At 42.9% G+C, this 21,132-nt stretch overlaps 1 protein-coding gene across 1 annotated transcript; it reads right to left on the reverse strand.

Moving 5' to 3' along the window:
* Positions 1-411: 411 nt before the first annotated feature.
* Positions 412-20,595, reverse strand: LOC139606119 (neuronal acetylcholine receptor subunit alpha-3-like). The gene is made up of 7 exons (XM_071458142.1): positions 20,378-20,595; positions 5,316-5,455; positions 5,139-5,183; positions 4,946-5,055; positions 4,502-4,709; positions 3,123-4,133; positions 412-1,596 (listed from the first exon to the last, which is right to left on the reverse strand). Exons 1-7 carry the CDS (start codon positions 20,433-20,435, stop codon positions 1,471-1,473), a joined length of 1,698 nt encoding a protein of 565 aa, XP_071314243.1. The 5' UTR covers positions 20,436-20,595; the 3' UTR covers positions 412-1,470.
* Between the last annotated feature and the right edge of the window lie 537 nt (positions 20,596-21,132).

Consider the following 21,132-nt stretch of genomic DNA (forward strand, 5'->3'; position numbering starts at 1 on the left):
TCAGAGGGCATTAACCTCTCAAGCATGATTGCAACATGCAGACACACATCAGCAGGCAAGCAGTTATGCTAAATGTAAAAGGTTTATTGATACTTCACAAGAAAAAATCCCCAGATTTATTCCCTCTTTATGTTATATGCATAATCATGATGTATTCTATACATTCAGCCTTTTTATAAAAAAAACGTATCCAGTTAAGGGTCGTGAGGAGCTGGAAACTATGCCAGTTAACAGTAGACAAGAAGCAAGAGTACTCCCAGGGTGTGGGCCCACACATACAGAGGAATACTTTCACATCAACATTCAATTTAGAGACTCCATTTCTTTACTTTATTTTCTTTCCTTTCTTTTATATCTTTATATTGTGAGTGAGAACACTGGAGGAAACACACATAGAAACTCCAGACAGAGTTTGAGTCCAGGAAGTTCTTTATTATTAGAAATGACTTGAGACAGTTTGGCCATTTTTAAGTCTTTTTACAAGCTTATTCTACATTGTGCAAATTAAAGTGTTTCTATACATTTGAAGTTTCCACTCATGTTGTGAATTTATGTGTCGTGCATCATTATATGAAATGTGACCACATGTGGAAAACATCAACGATATACAACCATAGCCAGTGTCCTTCTCAGAAGTCATGCATAACTCACTTATATTTTAATAAGGTATGTACAGAGAAACATAGAGATAATTGCAGGTATTTGACAACAAGCAAATCCTTCTGAAAAAAAAATGTGGCAGCCATCAAATGACCTTTACATCACAAGATCGAACATATGATTACCAGCTGTCAAAAAAATAGTTAAGTATTTTCTTTAATTTAGAAATTATAGAGGAACATACTGTTCCACATTTCTCAGAAGTGTATTGCAAAACTCAGATTGTTCTTTCTTAGTGATTCACATCTTAAGAGGTTCTTCCACAGTAATTAAAACAATAATTACTTTAGTAAGTACTGGAAAATATTAAATATTGTATCAGACAGTACAATAACATTGCGAATGCAGAGAAGAACGAGCACAGTGGGAAACAGAGGATGGCCATGAAGAGATAAGCTGTAGGCAGTGGTAGGTCAGAGGAGAAAACACAGGGGAAGAAAAGGAGGAAAGCAGATGTGATAATCATGTCTGGGGCAAAAAAAACAGCAATGTAGAGGAGAAGACTGGATAACAACACTGCATGCACATTGACAGGGTAAGAAAAAGGAGGGATGGGGAAATGTGAGTAAGTCATGTGAGGAAACAGACAGCTGAGGGCGAGAAATGATGGATGATGATGGAGTCCCAGAGAAGAGCAAGAGGCAGGAAGAGGAGAGACCAAATGCCAGCAATGGAGAAAGAAGACAGCCCAGAGTTTGATGTGAAAGAGCTGCAGGAAGGATAATTCCCACTCTAATTCAAGAGGGTTACACAGACAGACAGAAGTAGACAAAGAGAGAGAGAGAAAGAGGCAGGACAAAGACAAATGTGTCATTTCCAGAAGCTGATGAGCGGCTGGAGGAAGAGTCCCAGAGTTCCCAGCACACACACTGTCACAAAAACCCACAGGAAGATCCTGTCGATGACCATGGCGACGTACTTCCAGTCATCCTCCACCTGAGGAGAGGAAGATAGGATTTTAGATGTATGTATAAGTAACAAAAACACACAAACCGCCACATTCACTGCATCTCACTGTGTCAACAACAGAGTGGTATGGCTATAAGGAGTGTGTGTGTTTATGTGTAAGATAAGATGAAAGACCCACCAGTGTTTACTACCATGCATCTGGTTGTTGTTAGAGTTTCTACAGTATGTGTGTGTGTGTGTGTGTGTGTGTGTGTGTGTGTGTGTGTGTATTCCTTGATCAGTCAGGTGTGAACAATAGGATCACGGCTGCACTGACCATAATGCCAATTGTCTGCCTATAGAGGAGGCAGTATGGCTATTCTAGATGCCTCAAAGAAAAGATGGAGCTGAAGCGAAGAAAAGATGGAGCTGAGGCAACAAGCATATCAGGGGCATCCAGGGTGTGCAGGAGGCAAAAGCAAAGCCCTCCATCTGCAACAAACAAGCAGCTTTACACTCCCTTTATAGCTCCGTCTAAATGGTTTCTACACCATTTACTAAGCTAGGTAGACATTCAGACACTGCAGAGATAAAACACATGCAGTACAGCTTTGTTTTGTGTGTGTTTGTATGCAGGCTGGGTGCATTGTGAAGACAAAATCTGTTCACACCATTCTATGAGAGGGGACCATTTATTTTAGTGTTAAGACTTGATTTTAGGCTAGGACCAGGTTATGGTTAAGGTACGATTTGCAGTTATAGTTAAGGCTTGTGTAGCTGTGATGGCTCTCTAGTTGTGCCACGGCCTCTGGATTGTGTCTTTCCCTCGTCTTATGCTTGTGTTTGTGTTTCCCTTTAGGAGCTAGTAGGTGGAGCATCTAATAAATATACTAGATGCAGCTGAACCAGAGATATTGTCTTTTTTATTCCATGCATTCTTCTTCCATTTCAAAAACCTGGAGCCTACATTACACACAATGAAACTCAACTGTCAACAGGCTCAGGTGTCGTATGCTAATAGTGGGTAATGTAGCCTCGAGCCACTAGCCTCAAGCAGAGATGAGGACCAACTACAGATGACTGGTGAGCTCGCTTCCTTCTAACTCCACAACCCCAGATTTTTTTAATTTTCAAACTTGTTCGGCCCCAACTCCCCCTGAGTCAGGTGATGTCGCTTTAAGCAGTTCGTTAGATTTCACACAGCTCTCTCTTTATACAACTTCTTTCACATATGCAGCAGAATTCCCCAACTCCTGTAAACAGGCTGATGTGTAAAATCAGTGTTCCCTTTTAAAGCTTTAACAATATGCTTCTTTTCCACTATTGAGTATTAGTATTATTATTTTCTCTTGCAAGACTAGAGATTACCATGTAAGAACAAGGCTCTCTCTCACTGTACACATGGGGATTTTCAGTGTGAATTATACTGTTATAGTATTATTAGACTTTCTGCTGAATGATGGTTTAAGTCTTATGGGAAAAAAATAAATGACCAACAGTAAATGCATTTCAATATTAATGTTTTCTTCAGTCCTTTTTCAGAAAACAACAGACAGTTACAACTGTCTACGCACCTCTTTGGCTTTGTTGCGAGTTCTCATGTTCTCTGCGATGTACTTCACGCTCTCGATGGCCTGCTTGATCTCTGGTGAGACCACGGAGAAGGCAACAACAGCGTTGACAGGTGACGGGGCATTCAGGGGCCTTGGCAGTTTGGGCAGCTCCGATTCCTGGGGCCCCTGGGTCTGGGGTGCCTGGGGAGGAGGAGGGGGCACCATCGGGGGTGGAACAGGAGTCGGTACCTCCTTGCCTCTGTAGGGGCACCTCCTGTTCATATCCCTGTTCATGTCACGGTTTATCTCACCATACTCCACACAGTTCATGGAGCCACCAGCTGAGGAGGCTCCTCCTCCCCCTGCGCCACCCTCCAGCGGTGGACAGGCTACACCCCCAGTTATACCTCCAACACTTACACTTCCTGTGCCACTTCCCCCTCCTATGCTGTTCTTTCTCTTCTTTTTTCCTCCACTGCTCCCTCCTCCTGCTCCGCCTGTCCCTGCTGTAATAGCAGGGGAGGAACAGCCCTGGTCGATAGGACGCCTCATCAGCATCACCCTGGGCAGGACCCCAAGGAACACAGCCCTCACCCACTCTGGCATTGTGTGAGTCATGGGGGTGCGGTAGTGTACGTTCAGCACAAAGACAGTGATGACGATGCTGAGTGTGACAAAAATCATGGTGAACAGGAGGTACTCGCCGATCAGAGGGATGACGAGTGATGTTGACGGGATGGTCTCGGTGATGACCAGCAGGAACACAGTGAGGGAGAGGAGGACGGAGATGCACAGGGTGACTTTCTCGCCACAGTCAGAGGGGAGGTAGAAGACCAGCACTGTGAGGAAGGAGATGAGGAGGCAAGGGATGATGAGGTTGATGGTGTAGAAGAGCGGCAGGCGGCGGATGTAGAAGGAGTAGGTGATGTCCGGGTAGATCTCCTCACAGCAGTTATACTTGATGTCATGCTTGTATCCCGGAGCATCGATGATCTCCCACTCTCCACTTTCCCAGAAGTCTTTCAGGTTTACCTGCGAAAATGCAAAAGTGAAAAGTTATTTTTAGATTTCACAGTTTCTGTGAAATTCAAAATCAAGCCAGTTCAAAGTGACAAAATGTGGACAGTTCAACATGTTCAGAAGTTCTCAGAAGTTTGTAAACTGTGATGTCTCATAAAATTTTTTGCCCAAATTGAGAAAATGAGGTAAAAAAGGTATTTGTGGCTTAGTAGTAAAATGTTCTTGCTGATACCTTTAGCATTAGAAAGTTCTCACAAAAAACAAAATACCAGTCCACAAAAAAGCAACATACTGTATAGCAAATATGTCATGTGGAATAAAACTGCCCAACTGTTAATGGCCAGGATTTCTTCTGGCCATTAACCTTTGAGCCCACTGACCTTTGAGCCAATGAGCACCAAGTCAATCTTAGCCTTGTCATAGGTCCAGGAGCCAAACTTCATAGAGCAGTTCTGGTAGTCAAAGGGGAAATAGGTGATGTCCATGGGGCAAGAGGATTTGAAAATAGCCGGAGGAATCCAGGTGATGGTGCCATCAAACTTAAGCAGAGCCTTGGTTTTGTCTTCTACAAGGAAATCACCCACGGCACTGTGAGAGAGTGTTTTCAAGAAGATGTAAATGTCATTTCACTTAAAGGCCATTACAGCATTTACCTCAAAAGGTCAGAAGATGGTGAGCATAAATAAATAACATTAGAAGAATAAGATGTAATCTTATGAAAACATAAGAGGGCTAACTACATCATGGTACCACTGCCAAAGAGCCACCTGGTGGGTTAATGTGGTTACCTATGATGGGTTAGGGTTGGGGTGAACAAAACTTACTTGTTGTACAAAACGATGTCTGGCCTCCAAATCTTATTGGAAGGAACTCGTATGAACTCAATTCCGTCGTACTCAACAGGGACCCATCTCAGTTTGTAGTCATTCCACACCTGAAAGACGGGTGAAACTTAGTGTAATTTAGTGTTGTGCAAATAATTTGACAGACATCACATGTAGGATGAATATCACTCACATGTCTCAGCCACAGATTGGTTTCCATAATTTGATTCACCTCATCCTGTGAAGAGGAAATGGACAAATTAGTCATCAGAGCAAAAAGGAACTTAGATGAATGAATGATCCATGTGCTTTCATAAAACATGTTATTTTTTTTATTAAAGTCAATTAGTTGTTCATTCTCTATTCTTACCACTTTGACCAGTTGCGATATGGAGACCTCAAACTCCACTGTGACTGGATCAGATACATTTTCCACCGGTCGGATGAACTGGTTGTACCTCCGGAACAACCTCCGAAATAATCTGTCCTCTGCTTTAGATGAAAAGCAGCCTAATGAAACAGAGATGAGGAAGAGGAAGAAATGGAAGAGGAAGATTATGAACAATTGTAATGGCATAAAGTCACAGAGACAAGGGGAAATAATGTAACTTTAAATCTACTGTATTAAAATGTGGGTGTTGAGAAGCCTGCCAAGACCATAACTGCAAGAAAATTTAACCTGACTGCAACATTACGAAAAGGTCAGACACTCAAAATGATTTAACATTAGTGTCTTCTAAACAAAATATTATAGATGATTGTTACGTTCTCATTAGAGGTTAAACCATTAAAAAGTGTTGCTCTCTTACATAGGACATTTCTTCAATGCTCTCTCTTTCGCTTTCTACCTACAGCAGGCAGGCTAAGCAACACACACCCCTACAAAAAGTACATTTTCCCATTCACTAATAGGGATATTTAAGTGTGCCAATGTTTTACTTAATTTCTGAAGTTTTGAGAGAAATGCTCCTGGGAGTTCTGGGGGCAAATTAACCAAAGCCTTGAGATGAGTGGGGAAAATGGAAATGGTGAAATGACCCCTCAAATGTTTAATCTATTTCTCTTTGCTGTCGATGGAATGAAGGCCGTGAGAGATCGAATAGTGTTATAAGAGGCATTTCAGCTGCATGTTTAAACAGTGAAGGCAAAGCCTAAAAGCTTTTAGCATATCTCCAAATACAAAATGCTTTAAATAGATAAAGAATGACGTGTCCCTGAGCGTGTCTTCACAAGTGTTTGTGCCCTTTGTAAGGCTGGATTGAAGGTCATATTGTGGGCAACTGCCACTAGAAACACTGATGCCTTGAATGGTGCATAGACCCACACCCGTCCAAGCAGAAAATGTTGCCTCTCTTGGGACAGCAACACACTCACCCCACCAGCACAACCACAGAAACACTGCCAGTGGCTTCAATGGTGGCTCCAAGCCCTCTATGCAAATCCTCTATAACCTTTTTGTTCTGGTTAACTAAACACAGGATACCAACAGTAGTTAGTTAGTTCCATGTTGGCCATTGAGATGCTGTTAGTCTTTCTGTATGCCCTTGGATTTTGAACTGACTGAGTGATATTCTTCAAACACAAACACTGAGACAACCAACAACAAATTATTTCTTTTCTAAAGCAGAGACCTCTATAGCTTTCAAGTCAAGAAGTGGTGCACACATTATTAGACACAGTCCCAACCCATCAAACCTGCACTTAGTGAGCTACATGAACCATTTTAGAGATGGAGGAGAATGTGCTTCACCAAGAGGGCAAATGGGGCACAACCCATATACACACAAATAGCCACATTCACTGAAAAGGTTTGTTTCCTTGACAACATCTAAATAAAACATGGTCCTTTAATGGGACACGATCTTTCTGTGAGTCAGTTGACTCAGAACTGAAGCAGAAGCATGAAAAACTGGTTCACAACTTTACAGTGACATTTTCCCATCAGCTTACTCTTCATCATCTTCCTCATTATCATCTCTTAATAATTTGTGTGTCATGTCCCATCACTGAAACTGGTACAGGGAAGAACAACTGAAACACTGCGTAGGTTATCCACAAATTGGTTTTGGAGGCAGTCTTTCACAGCAAACGTTGCAACTGATCAAAAATATGTAGTGAAAATATAAACTAATTACAGGCTAAACAACCAGTTAATCAAAGCTAGCATGGCTGGACTGTAAGTGCAGTTGTTGTTTTCTATAGAGAGACAGACTTTGAAAGAGAGAATATATGTAGACTTTGAGTTGGGATGGTACCTTCAAAAAACATAATTTGCTGAAGAACCTATATGCTCAAACAATTTCATTTTCACTGTCTATACAGCTACATATGAAGCAGTTCTTCCATTTATTGCTGTTGGGAGTACAATTGTATCTTGCAGATGAGAGATTACAGTCTGTCTAGTTTCTCATTTTAGGAGACTTGTTCATTTACTCTGTGTTTACAAATCAGCCTCGCCAAGGCCAAGGGAAATAACCGTCTGAATTGAATTTTATCCCTTGATGCTTATTTTAGGAGCTATTTAAATCTGAATCATGTCACCAAATGTTACAGCCTAACAATCATTTTTCAGAAACACTGTGAAGACACCTCTTCAACCACAGTACAATTTTAATTTAAATCACAGGGGACCTCCACATCTCAGGGGTAGACTAGGTAGAAAATTCAATCTCTAAAACGCTAACAGCACTTATATAATCACAACATCTGGTGCACATAAAACCACAAACAAACACACAAAGGACTCCAGACAATATTAAGTCCCACATAAAGGTCCAAATCAAAACAATGACAGAATGCTGCAGCAAATGGGAGAGTATGCAATGATTTAATTTATCCCCATTTATCACCCTTACAATTAAACTTCAATCTTTATCAGTCCCTCCTTTGATTCATTGTGAGGTGTGAGTCTCATTTAATTTCAAATTTAGATAGAGAACACACAGCAGGGTGCAGACCAGTGGAGGCTGAAGCCATTGAAGTCCTCTGAGATAAATGAAAATCAGGTCGTACAGCTTTTATTCTGTTATTTTTATTACCCCAAACAACACCATCTGCATTGCTTTCATCAGTCTGATGAACCAATGATATCTGAGGGAGTAAATCAGAAGAAATAGTTTGATTTGATTTCAGTGAAGCTAATTTCAACAGGAAATACAAAACTATTCCAAGAAGTTAACTAAAAATAAAACTAGAACAGGTCAGATCTAGATACAGTACGCTGTATGGGTAAAAAGTTACATTATATTATAGTGGCTTCAGAACTCTTTAGAAGTTTTCTGAGGTCACTGACAGAGGCGAGCTGAGTCTTAAAGCTTAATGAAAAGGCCTCTCCCAAGAGATGCTTGTGTAATTTCAGCTTTTGGTACCTGTCTTAAAAACTGCCCGCTGCTCCGATTCACTGCTACTGCCAGAACCTTGTTTAAGCCTCTAATTGGCCGAGGGGACACCAGGGCAATTAAAATCAGTCAATTAATTGGACCTTTTGTTCACTATGACAAAAAAATAAAAAAATAAAGCCAATCATTTTTTTCTTCGTCTGTTGGCACAGTCACTCCCTTAATTCCCTCCTTTGTTCTGCCACTGAAGATCTTAAGCATCCTTCATTTAAAGGAGGTTAATTATAACCTTTGCACTTTCTCCTCAGTTGATTCAGCACTTCACATTTACTGTTTGCCACACTCCCTGTGGCAACCATAAGGGTTCATTTGCGTGCATAATGAGAGTGCATGTGAAAGTTGCAGGCAGTGAGTGATAAAAACATTTATGACGAAAGATAATTAATGAAGAGTTTTCTCGCTTTTACAAACATACAGTTAAATTCCAGGGCACGCCTGATCCAGATGTTGAGTTATATTTACAATATAATAGCCTCATAAAGCTTCGATCTGTTATGCAACATATTCGATCTGATGATGTTTCAGGTCAAGCAAAACTTCACATTGAAATGAGAGAGTCTGTCATGCTAGCAGCTCCATGAGGCTTTACTTAAACACAGTGATGCTTTGAACTAAATGCCAACATCAGCATGCTAATATGCTCACAATGACAATGCTAACATGTGGATATTTAGCAGATATAATGTTTACCTTGTTCACCATCTTTGCTTAGCACATTAGCATGCTAAGATTTGCTAATTAGCACTAACCACAAAGTACAGCTAGGTGCTGGCAGTGTTAAAATTTTGACCTGATGATGACACGGGTGCAAAGTTTAGGGATCAGGGATTTTAACCTGGCCAAATAATGACCATAAAGATTGTCAAAAACAGCTCCAGAAGGCGTGACAAAATGTGTCTTGTCTTTTATCAGCTCACTTGCCTCAAGCTTTACAAAGTTGTTAGTCATTGCGGACAAAACTGTCTTTGCCTCTGATGATGAAAATCAGAATCAGAATCAGAATCAGAATCAGAATCAGTTTTATTGCCAAGTATGTTTTCACATACAAGGAATTTTTTCTGGTGATTGGTGCAATTGATCAGCAACAGTGGGGCTCTCTAGCCTTGTTGATGAGGCTAATAGCAGATGGGAAGAAGCTATTTTTGTGGCGAGAGGTTTTGGTCCTGAAGGACCGCAGCCTCCTGCCAGAGGGGAGTGTCTCAAAGAGTTTGTGTCCAGGGTGGGAGGAGTCAGCTACAATCTTCCCTGCACGCCTCAGAGTCCTTGAGGCGTACAGGTCCTGGAGGGACGGAAGATTGCAGCCAATCACCTTCTCAGCAGAGTGGATGATACGCTGCAGTCTGTTATTGTCCCTCTCCGTGGCAGCAGCGTACCAGATGGTGATGGAGGAGGTGAGGATGGACTCGATGATGGAGGTGTAGAAGTTCACCATCATAGTCCTTGGCAGGTTGAACTTCTTCAATTGCCTCAGGAAATACATCCTCTGCTGAGCTTTTTTGATGAGGGAGCTGATGTTTAGCTCCCATTTGAGATCCTGTGTGATGGTGGTTCCCAAGAAGCGAAAATGCTCCACGGTAGCCACGGGGGAGTCACACAGGGTGATGGGGGTGGGTGGGGCTGGGCTCTTCCTGAAGTCCACTATCATTTCCACTGTCTTCAGAGCGTTTAGCTCTAGGTTGTTCTGCCTGCACCAGGTCACCAGACGCTCAGTCTCCCACCTGTAGGCAGACTCATCGCCATCAGAGATGAGTCCAATGAGAGTGGTGTCGTCTGCAAACTTCAGGAGCTTGACAGACTGATGGCTGGAGGTGCAGGTGTTGGTGTACAGGGAGAAGAGCAGAGGAGAAAGAACGCAGCCTTGCGGGGATCCAGTGCTGATGGTCTGGGAGTCAGACACGTGCTTTCCTAGCTTCACGTGCTGCCTCCTGTCAGACAGGAAGTCGGTGATCCACCTGCAGGTGGAGTCAGGCACGCTCAGCTGGGAGAGCTTGTCCTGCAGCAGAGCCGGGATGATGGTGTTGAAGGCAGAGCTGAAGTCCACAAACAGGATCCTGGCATAGGTCCCTGAGGAGTCCAGGTGCTGGAGGATGAAGTGGAGAGCCATGTTGACGGCGTCGTCTACAGACCTGTTGGCTCTGTAGGCGAACTGCAGGGGGTCCAGGAGTGGGTCAGTGATGGATTTGAGGTGGGACAGGACAAGACGCTCAAATGATTTCATGACCACAGAGGTCAGGGCAATGGGTCTATAGTCATTTAGTCCTGTGGGCCTTGGTTTTTTGGGGACAGGGATGATGGTGGAGGATTTGAAGCAGGCTGGCACGTGGCAGGTCTCCAGTGAGGTGTTGAAGATGTCCGTGAACACTGGAGACAGCTGATCAGCACAGTGCTTCAGGGATGATGGAGAGACAGAGTCAGGACCGGCTGCTTTGCGGGGGTTCTGCTTCTTAAAAAGCCTGTTGACATCTCTCTCCAGGATAGAGAGAGACGTTCCTTTGGTAGAGGAGGAGGAGGGGGGTTCTGATGTGGCTCTGATGTGGAGGTTAGTGTCAGGCTTGTCCCACTGTCTTTCAAAGCGGCAGTAGAACTCATTCAGATCGTTGGCCAGACGGAAGTCATTAATGGAGTGGGGGGGTTTAGGTTTGTAGTTAGTGATCTGTCTGAGCCCTTTCCAGACAGAAGCAGAGTCATTGGCTGAGAACTGGAGCTGAAGTTTCTCAGAGTACAGTCGTTTAGCTTCTCTCACCGCTTTGCTAAACCTGTACTTGGACTCTTTAAACTTGTCCCTGTCCCCACTCCTGAAAGCTTCCTCCTTTTGCCTCCTGAGCTGACTGAGCTTAGCTGTGAACCAGGGTTTGTCATTGTTATAACTCACCCTGGTGCGTGATGGGATACAGCAGTCCTCACAGAAGCTGATGTATGACGTCACAGCCTCTGTGAACTCATCCAGACTGTTGGAAGCAGTCCTGAACACCTCCCAGTCAGTGCAGTCCAAACATGCCCGCAGATCCTCTATGGCTTCACTGCACCACTGCTTTGATGTCCTCACAGCAGGTTTACACAGTTTTAGTTTCTGCCTGTATGTGGGAATCAGGTGGACCATGACATGGTCAGAGTGGCCCAGTGCAGCCCGGGGGACGGCGTGATAAGCACCACTGATTGTGGTGTAACAGTGGTCCAGAGTGTTCCCCTCTCTGGTCGGGCAATTAACAAACTGTCTGTATTTGGGCAGTTCGTGGCTGAGGTTCCCTTTGTTAAAGTCACCAAGGACAATAACTACGGAGTCCGGGTTGGTCTGCTCCACACACAGTATCTGGTCGGCGAGCGCCCGCTGTGCCTCCTGCACGTTGGCCTGTGGTGGGATGTAAACACCGACCAGGATGATTGAGGTGAACTCACGGGGGGAGTAGAAGGGCCTGCAGTTTATGATGAAAGTCTCCAGGTCAGGAGAACAGTGCTGCAGGATCACTGTCACGTCTTTGCACCAGCCACTGTTTGCATAAAAGCAGATTCCTCCACCTTTGGTTTTGCCGGACAGCTCTGTGTCGCGATCCGCTCTGAAGAGTTGGAAGCCGGCCAGCTCCAGCGCAGAGTTCGGAGTCGATCCACACAGCCACGTCTCCGTGAAGCACAGGACGGCAGATGAGGAAAAGTCTCTGTTCTTCTGCACCAGTAGCTGAAGTTCATCCAGTTTGTTGGGCAGTGAACGCACGTTGGAGAGAAAGATACCTGGGAGAGGTGTGCGGAGTCCGCGCCGGCGGAGACGCGCAAGCGCACCGGCACGTTTTCCTCTCCTCCGGCGTTTCACTGCGAGAGCAACGGTCAGTGCACCTCTGACCAAAATGTCCAATAATCCCACAGATGAGTCTGTGAAAATCACGTGAAATCAACTTGACAGTTATCTTACATTTAACCAGACGTGTGCTCTTTCCTTTCCCTGTCATTGTGATGCTCTAACAAAGTGACAAGCCTTTCTTCTAATGCGGAAGAAGCCAAGCCAAGCAGTCATGCATTTCACCCTTAAATAGCCACATTGATTTAGAATTAGCAAGCCAAACAGTGAGTCTGTCTCTCGTGACTACAGGAGCCTAAAGCTGCAGGAAAAGCCAAGGCCTGTCTTTGATCAGGCATGTGCTTAACAGGATGAGCCTGGGAGCAAGTGGTGGACACTCTGAAGGAACTAATTACCCTCCAATAATACACTGCTGACAGTGAGTGCGAGTGCATGGAAAAAAGATACAAAGAGAGAGAGAGTGGAGAGAAGAGATAGGAGGAGAAAAGTGACAGGGAGAACGAGCAGAGAAAAGCTAGATAGCGTGTCTCTGCTCTCGAGGGTTTTTGATGGCCTGACCGTGACATGCTGAATGACGCATAAGAGGATCCACACTGATTACTGCATGTGCTTTGACTATCCCATCAAGTATATGGTGCATGTTATAACCCTTATTGCTTGGTTTGCTTATATGTGTGTATGTGTGTGTGCCATGTTCCTATTTATGTACAGTATGTCCTTTCACCTTTAATTTGGTCCACTCTGAACAGCATGATTTATTTCACTGATGCATGAAATTCAGTAGTTCCTTGCTTCCATGCTTTAATCTGAGAAGATGTAGGAGCTTCGACGGCAGATTCTTTTCATATGTTACAAGACAATGTGAGTAAATTCCCATTTTTATAAAAAGAAAAAATAGAAGACATTTTTAAAGATGATCTAATGAGGCAATAGTATATATAAGTAGCCCAATCCAATAATATGATTATTATAAATTGTCAGAACAAAACTTGAGCATGTGAAGCCTTTAATGTTGGAATCAGACCATCAGAACGGTAATCAAAGGCCCTACATCACAGACGTGGGGTGTTGTCATATTTTTTTCATTTTTTTCCTCACTTCTCACCTATGTGACAACTTCCATAATGTGTCCTTCAACAATGACTAGTGGCGCATGGAGCAGTTTTCCTCACATAACTGTAAACATGGCGAAGCACAAGAGAAAAGATGTTGGTGATGCCAGGTAGCAATGCTTCGGTCTGATACACTGGATTGGTATCAGTCCCAGTGCTGACTTCTTCACATGACTCAGGTGTCGATCAGATCCACATTTACTACAGTCTTTATCAACGTCATTATAAAATTTCCACTTTACCTTATATTCATTCAGTTATGGAAAGCTCATTTTTTAGTGCCATATAAATGTGTGCCTTCATGTTTCCTTGTGTAAAAATGATTCAAATCAGTTTAAATGTGAGAAAAAGAGAGCACTGGTATTAAGTCAGTCCCTAGCACTTCCTTCCCAATCACCTGTGTACATCAAGCAGGTTGAGGAAGCTGTGAATAATTTGGTTTATTTCCACTTGCCAAGTCACAGCAAGAATTAATGACTCCACAGTCAACTAATCTGACACCAACCTCATCCCAAAAAAAAGAAAACAAAATATTGTGTGGCCCGGCATAACAGTTCCTGTGGATTTATTGACAACTGTAATGAATAAGGGGGCCAGATAGACAGCCAGGCTGCTCACCAGGATAAAGGGAAATGGGAGGGAAAGGGAGGTTAGACTGCTCTATCAGAAATAAAACTCAATACTTAACCATTCTACTGAAAACTTAAATGTGACTTACAGACACTAAACAGCTGTGGTGACCATATGTTTAGTTTTAAAAGCAGCTAAAGTTAGAGCATTTAGAGAATTGCTTCATTGCAGCAGGAGATGGAAATGTCACGGCGTATTGTTTTGGACTCAGAAACACGGTTTAGAAATGTTGTCTGTGCAGTGGGGGTTCACAGCGCTTTTCACAGCGCTGCAGTCGCAGCTGCAGGTAACTGAGTAATCAGTACTAATGTCTATCTATCTCCCCTGCACTGAGGCTGGAGCTCGCCTGTTGATCGCGCACAACAGCAGCATCGACTGAACCAGTCTTAAGTTATCATTTTGGAGACTTCTGGGCTTTTAAGGCCCAAATCTACAGCAATTTTCAAATCTTAAAGATTTCCACTCATTTCAAGTCATTGGAAAAGTGACTTTCCAACTGTCAGCTGATATGTTGGATAGATGTATGTAGCCTTCATACCTGGAGCACTCGTTAATGACGGAGGCATACGATAAAGTCATAGACACACTGGGAGAAGCTCTTTTTCGAAAAACATTGAGACAGCTTTAATCATCAACTGCCTTGTTACATATAACCCCTTTGCATCTGTTTTTAAGTATATTCTTTCTAAGTGTTGCCATATTCTCCAATCTATCCCTGTAGAAACTGCATAGCTTGCAGTTATATTAGTTCAAACTACAGAATTCACTTGTGTATACATCAGCAGGACACACAACGTTAAATCAACATAACCTGAAATGCCTGAAAAAAATTTCTGCAATGTTATTTAAGTCCTGTATAATACTCTATGTTGTAAAACAAGGAAATTAAGAATTAACCTAGAGCTCTGTTAAGAGATGTGATGTCAATTCAACAGCAGCAAGCAGTTTTATGGAAGAAAAGAAACAGAAAAATATCTAATGTGTATTGATATCAAACAACCACGAAGTGTGGGAAGAACTCTGAGACACCTTGCAGTCTGAAAACCTTGCAAAAGACACGTGACGAGTATCTGCAGTGCAGTTGCTTTGAATATTGAAAATGGCTTTCCTACAATATCATTTTTATACTCAACAGAACAAGCCTTTTCTTCCCTGTTTTAACTACTTAGGCTTAATTGTCTGATTATCCCCAGGCAAGATAAGGAGCTGCTAAAAGAGATTGAATTGTGACAAAGTTAACCAGCCCATCTTCAGCCTGACCTTCACCTTCAGCCTCAAGCCCTGAGTACTTCAGCAATAAAATAATGGATATAAGTGGATAAAATGACTTTTTGGCTATGTTTGCTCTTTAAGGCGTTGTTAAGAACTGAGAGACAGGAGGAGTTCCTCCCACTCTTCCTGCCAGAAGTCACTCAGGATGGTAAATGACAGTTTCCTCCCTCTGGCGTGAGGAAGACTCTGGGGTAGGCCCGGGACAAGCTGGAGAGATTAAATTTCCTGACAAGTTCTAGGAATCCATCAAATTCATAAGGAAAGGATGTTGGGCTGTGTTTCCACAACCCAGACATAGACAAGTGAATGGAAAATGGATGAATGGCTGGATGGATCAATGGAGGGTTTACTACTGATCGATTCTGAGCTGGAAGCTTGGACATTAAAACCGGAGAACCTCTCATATTTTAGTGTTAGGGTTAGTGTACAGTGTTCTTCGCTTCTGTTGATCATAGCACATGATGCTGGGCCTGTTCCATTTCTCAAGAATACCTTCAAGAATACAGAGATCAAGTTTAAACCGACAAGTTCAACAAGACCACTGCAGACAATTGAAATGCCAAGGCCGCTGTTTCTTGAAAATAGCAAACTTGTGCAAAAACAGAGGTGGGATTGAAAGACAAGGACGCTTTGAACATAAGATTGAAGATAGGAAACTAATCATGAAATATTGTATATTATGATTGATATGATTATCAATGACACTGATGTAGTATGGATCTGTTAGAATGGAGCTTAATTTCTTTCTGTTAAGTCATTAGGTAAAGAGCGAAGATTAAAGTTTTGGAGCCTAGACTTGTGTAACCAAATGTACTGAGCATTTGCAAAACATGACAAGAAAGATCTGACATATTTTGAAGGTCTAATTTAGTTTTAGTAATGAATAAATAATAAATAATGCTATAACATGAAACAGTGTGACCTGTAATACCTTCCTTTGTGTGTGTTATCATCTTGACAGAGTGTTTTAGACACTACACAAACGCATGATAGAAAACACAAGAGAAAAAGAAACCAGGGAATAGAAAATAATGAGTGGTATGAAAGAGGAATGGGGAAAGCAAAGTTAGCGAAAAATGTTTGGATATCCTAGTAGTCCACGTGAGGCATCTTACTCAACCTCATCTCTAGCTTTCTATTTCTCACCCTCTCTCCCTCCATCCTAAAGCGTGACTCAATTCATTGCCAGCACTGAAGACCAGGATGCCCCAGAGGAATCAGGCAGCAGGGCTGTCTGGAGGAGGATGTCTGTGAAAAAGAGAGAGAAAGTGTGTGTGGTGGTGGTTGGAGGGGAGTATGATGGTGTAAGCCAATCCATAGGGGGTGGAATAAGGCTTCTGCCTGTGGTGGTCACACAGTATGTGTGCAAGGGAAGGAGTGGGGGGTTTGGTTGCAATAATCACATGACAATCGTGTTAAGAGGATCCTCAAGCCACCACACAGTCCTTAAGCCACACACACACACACACACACACACACACACACACACACACACACACACACACACACACACACACACACACAGTGATCGCCTGTCAGACTTAAATACAACTATATTGCTTCTGGGAGAGAAACCAGAGAGCTGTTCTGTAGTTCCAAGCTCAGAAGAGCATTTAAGTCTGGCAGAGAGGCAAATATGCTTGATGATGCTGCGATGCAAGCAGAACACTCGATACAAGCAGACTTAGATAAAAGCTACAGAGGCTTAATATAAAGCATTTTGAATGCTGGTGAAAGAAAGAACATTAATTTTTTTCCCTCTGTTGGCTATGCTGCAACCTCTTTTGACTGAAAACATTCAGTTGTGATGTCTTATTTTTTCAACTAAGTATATATATATAAACATATTTATGTGTGTGTGTTTCTTGCTGCTCTCTTGGATAAATAAGGTACATCCTCTTTATACTGTAAACATGCAGCTGCAGCCTTTTAAAATGCACAGTAGAGTGAAATAAAGGGTCAAGCCTGAAACATGATGCGGATCAGATCAGTATAATGCAGGCATGGCTTGACATCTCTCTCAGCTGTTTCTGCTGGAGATGATGCAGGCGAAAGGTGCTGCGGGGAAATGCATCATGCAATTTCACTCATTTTCATCTCAATCTTTAAGGACCCCATGATGTCCTGGAATATGTCTATGTGAAACACAGTCTATCCCACAGGCTGTGACTTTATTTTGAATGTCAACTACCAACCCCTTGCTGTACAGATCCCTCACTCCTTACCTCCAAGCCACTCCAACCAGAGTCTATTTTTGACTAAAATGCCCAAATCCTATGGACTGCAGGATCAGCATTTCCTCTGTTATGGGGACAAATCACTTGATCCTGGATGGCAGGAGACAATACCTTCTGCAGCCCACTAATCAGACCCCCACTGGGAGTGTGTGTGTGTGTGTGCGCGTGTGTGTGTGTGTGTGTGTGTGTCACTGTGTATTTTTCAGGCACTTATCTGCATACACAGCCCCTGTTCAAAATCATACAAAAGCCCCCACAGCCAATGAGGGATTGAGGGAAGGAAGTGGAGGATAGTGTGTGGGAAAGATGAAGGTGAGGGCAAAATCCTGTCATTTTTCTGGTTTTTACTTAAGTTAACCACCTCTAACTAGAAAAAATACAAAGTAGATTTCCCCTAACTTGGGCAAAATCTGTTCTGCTGTGAGAGTATTGACGTTGCTACCCCGTCATAGCACTGTTTTCTTGTTCCTTTTGAATTTCGCCCAGTTCAAGGGCAAAGCGACAAATCCATCCAACTGAAGAGAGTGACAGGGTGAGGCAGAGAAAGAGAGAAGTGAGGTAGTCTGCATCAAGTTACAGGATGTGTGAAGCCAGTGTATTTCACATGATGACTGGAGCGTGACAATACAAAGACACTTAGTGCTGCTCCCACGGGGGGACTCAGAGTACCACATCTGGGACATACTCGCTGTTACAATGAAGAAGTCACAACATGTTCATATACCATAGACGTGATCCAATCTATAGCCAGAATAATCACACCTCCTACGGTCTCTAAAGCATGCTGTATCTCCTAGGTCAGTCCCAGGAAAAGTTTCTGTTGGTTTGGGGTAAATTGAAGAAGACTTGGGTGTTTAGTATGACCAGCAATACCCATCATGTTTCAACAAACCAAGAAACATGCCACTTATAGGCCACTACCCTAAAAAGTGCATATTTGCTGAAAATTCATTTAAAAACTGAATGTTGAATTTCTATGAAAACAGCTTTTTAATTTTGCAGGAACAGCCAGACAAAGCAAGCAAGTTAGCTGCAGTATATCAAGTGAGAGCTAGCTGGGGAAAATGATGGCCAAAGCTCACCTAAAGTTAAAGCTAAAACTAAATTATTTACACAGCTGTTTTTCCTGGCGCTTATCTGTAATCGCAAAAAAATTTACTGAATCTAATGGACGTAAATCTATGTAATTCAGTGTGTTATTTGTTATTTCACATAACCGCTAATTAAATGAAGCTTGTCAAGGAATAAAACCCACACTAAAGCTAACTAGCTAAGCAGAGTGTCAAGAGCTAGTGAAATTCATATGATTTAGTGTGGTTAAGATACTGTTTAAATTAAAATTTTAGATGTGTTAAATTGTAAATTGATTTATTAAAATTATTTTTATATAACTTTTAATAACAGCAGTACATGGACCAGCAGATGCCCAGCAAATCCGAGATATTTAATTCATAGGGACTATTGTCCTTAAATAATCAGTTTATTTCCTTAAACAAAGAAGTTACAATAGACAAGAAAGCTGAACGTGTTAGCACATAGATACTATTTTTAAGCCTAAAGATGCATAAATGAAACCAATACCTCTGCCTGAAAACTTTCAACTCTTTTTCTCATCTGAAGTACTCCTGTAGTTACTGATCTCTGCATTTATAGGACAGAAACTTTAACTTCAGCAGCAGAGCATCCACAGAAAAAGACATTAAAGTACATCCCACAATGTTTGAACAAATGCACTGCCAAAAAATATTTACCACTTTAAAGCAAGTTATTGATCCTACACATAGACAGATAGGCTCCCCATTAGTCTGGGTGCTCCCATCTGTGAAGACACTCTCCCAGGAAACCTGTTTCTGCGTCCTCTTTGTGGATGTGAAAGAGGTAACATTCAGGATTAAAATAACAATTCAGTTACACAGCATAGCACAGCATAAAAGTTTTGCTTTAAAGTGTTCATCTAGTCTTTGCTCTGCTCTGGGTCCCTTGGGAGCCACTCAAGGACCCCGCTTCAGTATCTGCTGTTTTAAAGCGCACGGGGGGACTGGCAGCCTTACATGAGCTCAAGTCCTTAGAGAATAAGAAATAGGCTGTGAAGGAGATGATTCACACAGACGGCAAAATAAATCACACAAAATGTGTGCCAAAGTGATCCAGTTGTGATTTAATGTCACAAACTACAGATATTAAATCACACTTTTCCTCAGAGCTTCCACTGTAACTTTTACTACTTGTTAGAGACCACTGGCAACCATCCACTTTCTGAAATGTGTTTGAGCTCACTGTAATGCACTGTACCTGACTCTGATTTCTGACCTCAGTGGGTGGAGGGGGCCCACGTCCCCTGCACATCTGGAAGATTCAGGGATGAAATCAACACTGACAGTTAACGGGCTGCTGTTGGAGAAATGTATGTCATCCATGCCTTGGCTTGTTTTGTTCATGCATGGGTGCCTCACAGTAGCTCCAGGGGCTGAGGTATTAGCCATAATGCGACATGTCACCATCACAGATCATCAGCTCCCGGGGACACTGAACCCTGTGTGCATGTTAAGGTATCTTGTCTGAATTATTCCGTGCCAACAGATCCGATTAGGGGCCCCCACCACATAGCCTTCACCATAGTACAAGTTTTGAGAGCATATAGGAGATTTGGGGGTGGGAGTGGAGGGGTGGGGGTGGGCTTCCTGGACTCTCAGGATAAACTGAACAGAGAAAAGTGAGAGAAAAGAGAAGTGTACCTGCCTTTCCAAACACAGAATTATCCCGACCGGTTTTTATCAAGCTTTGCTTTCTGAACTGGGAATAAAAGCGGTTTGTTTTCTCTCAGACGCGCTCAAGGGAAGTTCACCTGAGGTGGTAAAACTGATTTCACAAGCAAGGTCACGAACCGCTCACAGGTCTAACACCATGAAGTGACGCTAAGCCTAAAGTAACGAGTACAGCGGCACTTCTGGCGTTGCGGGTCCAGCACTGATCCACGGCGCGCCGTGTCTTACCTTGCGCTGCGACGAGCACCAGCAGGAGCACGTACGTTAGTTTCCCGGGGAAATTCATCGATACATCGACGCTTGGCGACGCTTCCTACGGATAACAGATGACGCTGATGAGGGGATTCTTGTCAGTAACCCGCTACAGGAGTCTGCGCAGCCTGAAGATCAGAGCAACATTTTCCTCTGCGCTCCGGAGCGTGGAGAGGTTGGACTCGCGGTGCGTTCTCCAGACATGGACAACTTCTGCACGTCCCGCCTCCCTCCTCCCTCCGTCCGTCCCAGCGACCCACACTCCCACCCACTCACCCACGGGCAAAACTCAGCGACCTGACTCACAGTGACTCACAGGTGATAAGTTTGGAATAGGCCTAATGAAATGGTTTTCAGCTATGGCTCTAACCGGTTCTGCCAGCTCCACTGCAAAAATATCCATCTTAGCCAAGTAGCCTTAGTTGTTCTTCTATGCTATCTATCTATCTATCTATCTATCTATCTATCTATCTATCTATCTATCTATCTATCTATCTATCTATCATTTGTCTGAATACAGTTTGAGAAAATTGTGTCATTTCTCTGAAAAAAAAAGTGTAACTACAATACTTCTAACCCAAAGAATTATCCCCACATACACTCAGTATAGCTCCTGAGATAGATGCAGCACACACACACACACACACACACACACACACACACACACACACACACACCGAGATCACATATTTTCAGTGCTGAGCTGTAAATGACCTATTTAGTCACTTAAT

The sequence above is a fragment of the Trachinotus anak genome, unplaced genomic scaffold (genome assembly GCF_046630095.1).
Source record: "Trachinotus anak isolate AG129_WGS33_773 ecotype Australia unplaced genomic scaffold, CSIRO_AGI_Tana_v1 ptg000021l, whole genome shotgun sequence".
NCBI lineage: Eukaryota > Metazoa > Chordata > Actinopteri > Carangiformes > Carangidae > Trachinotus > Trachinotus anak.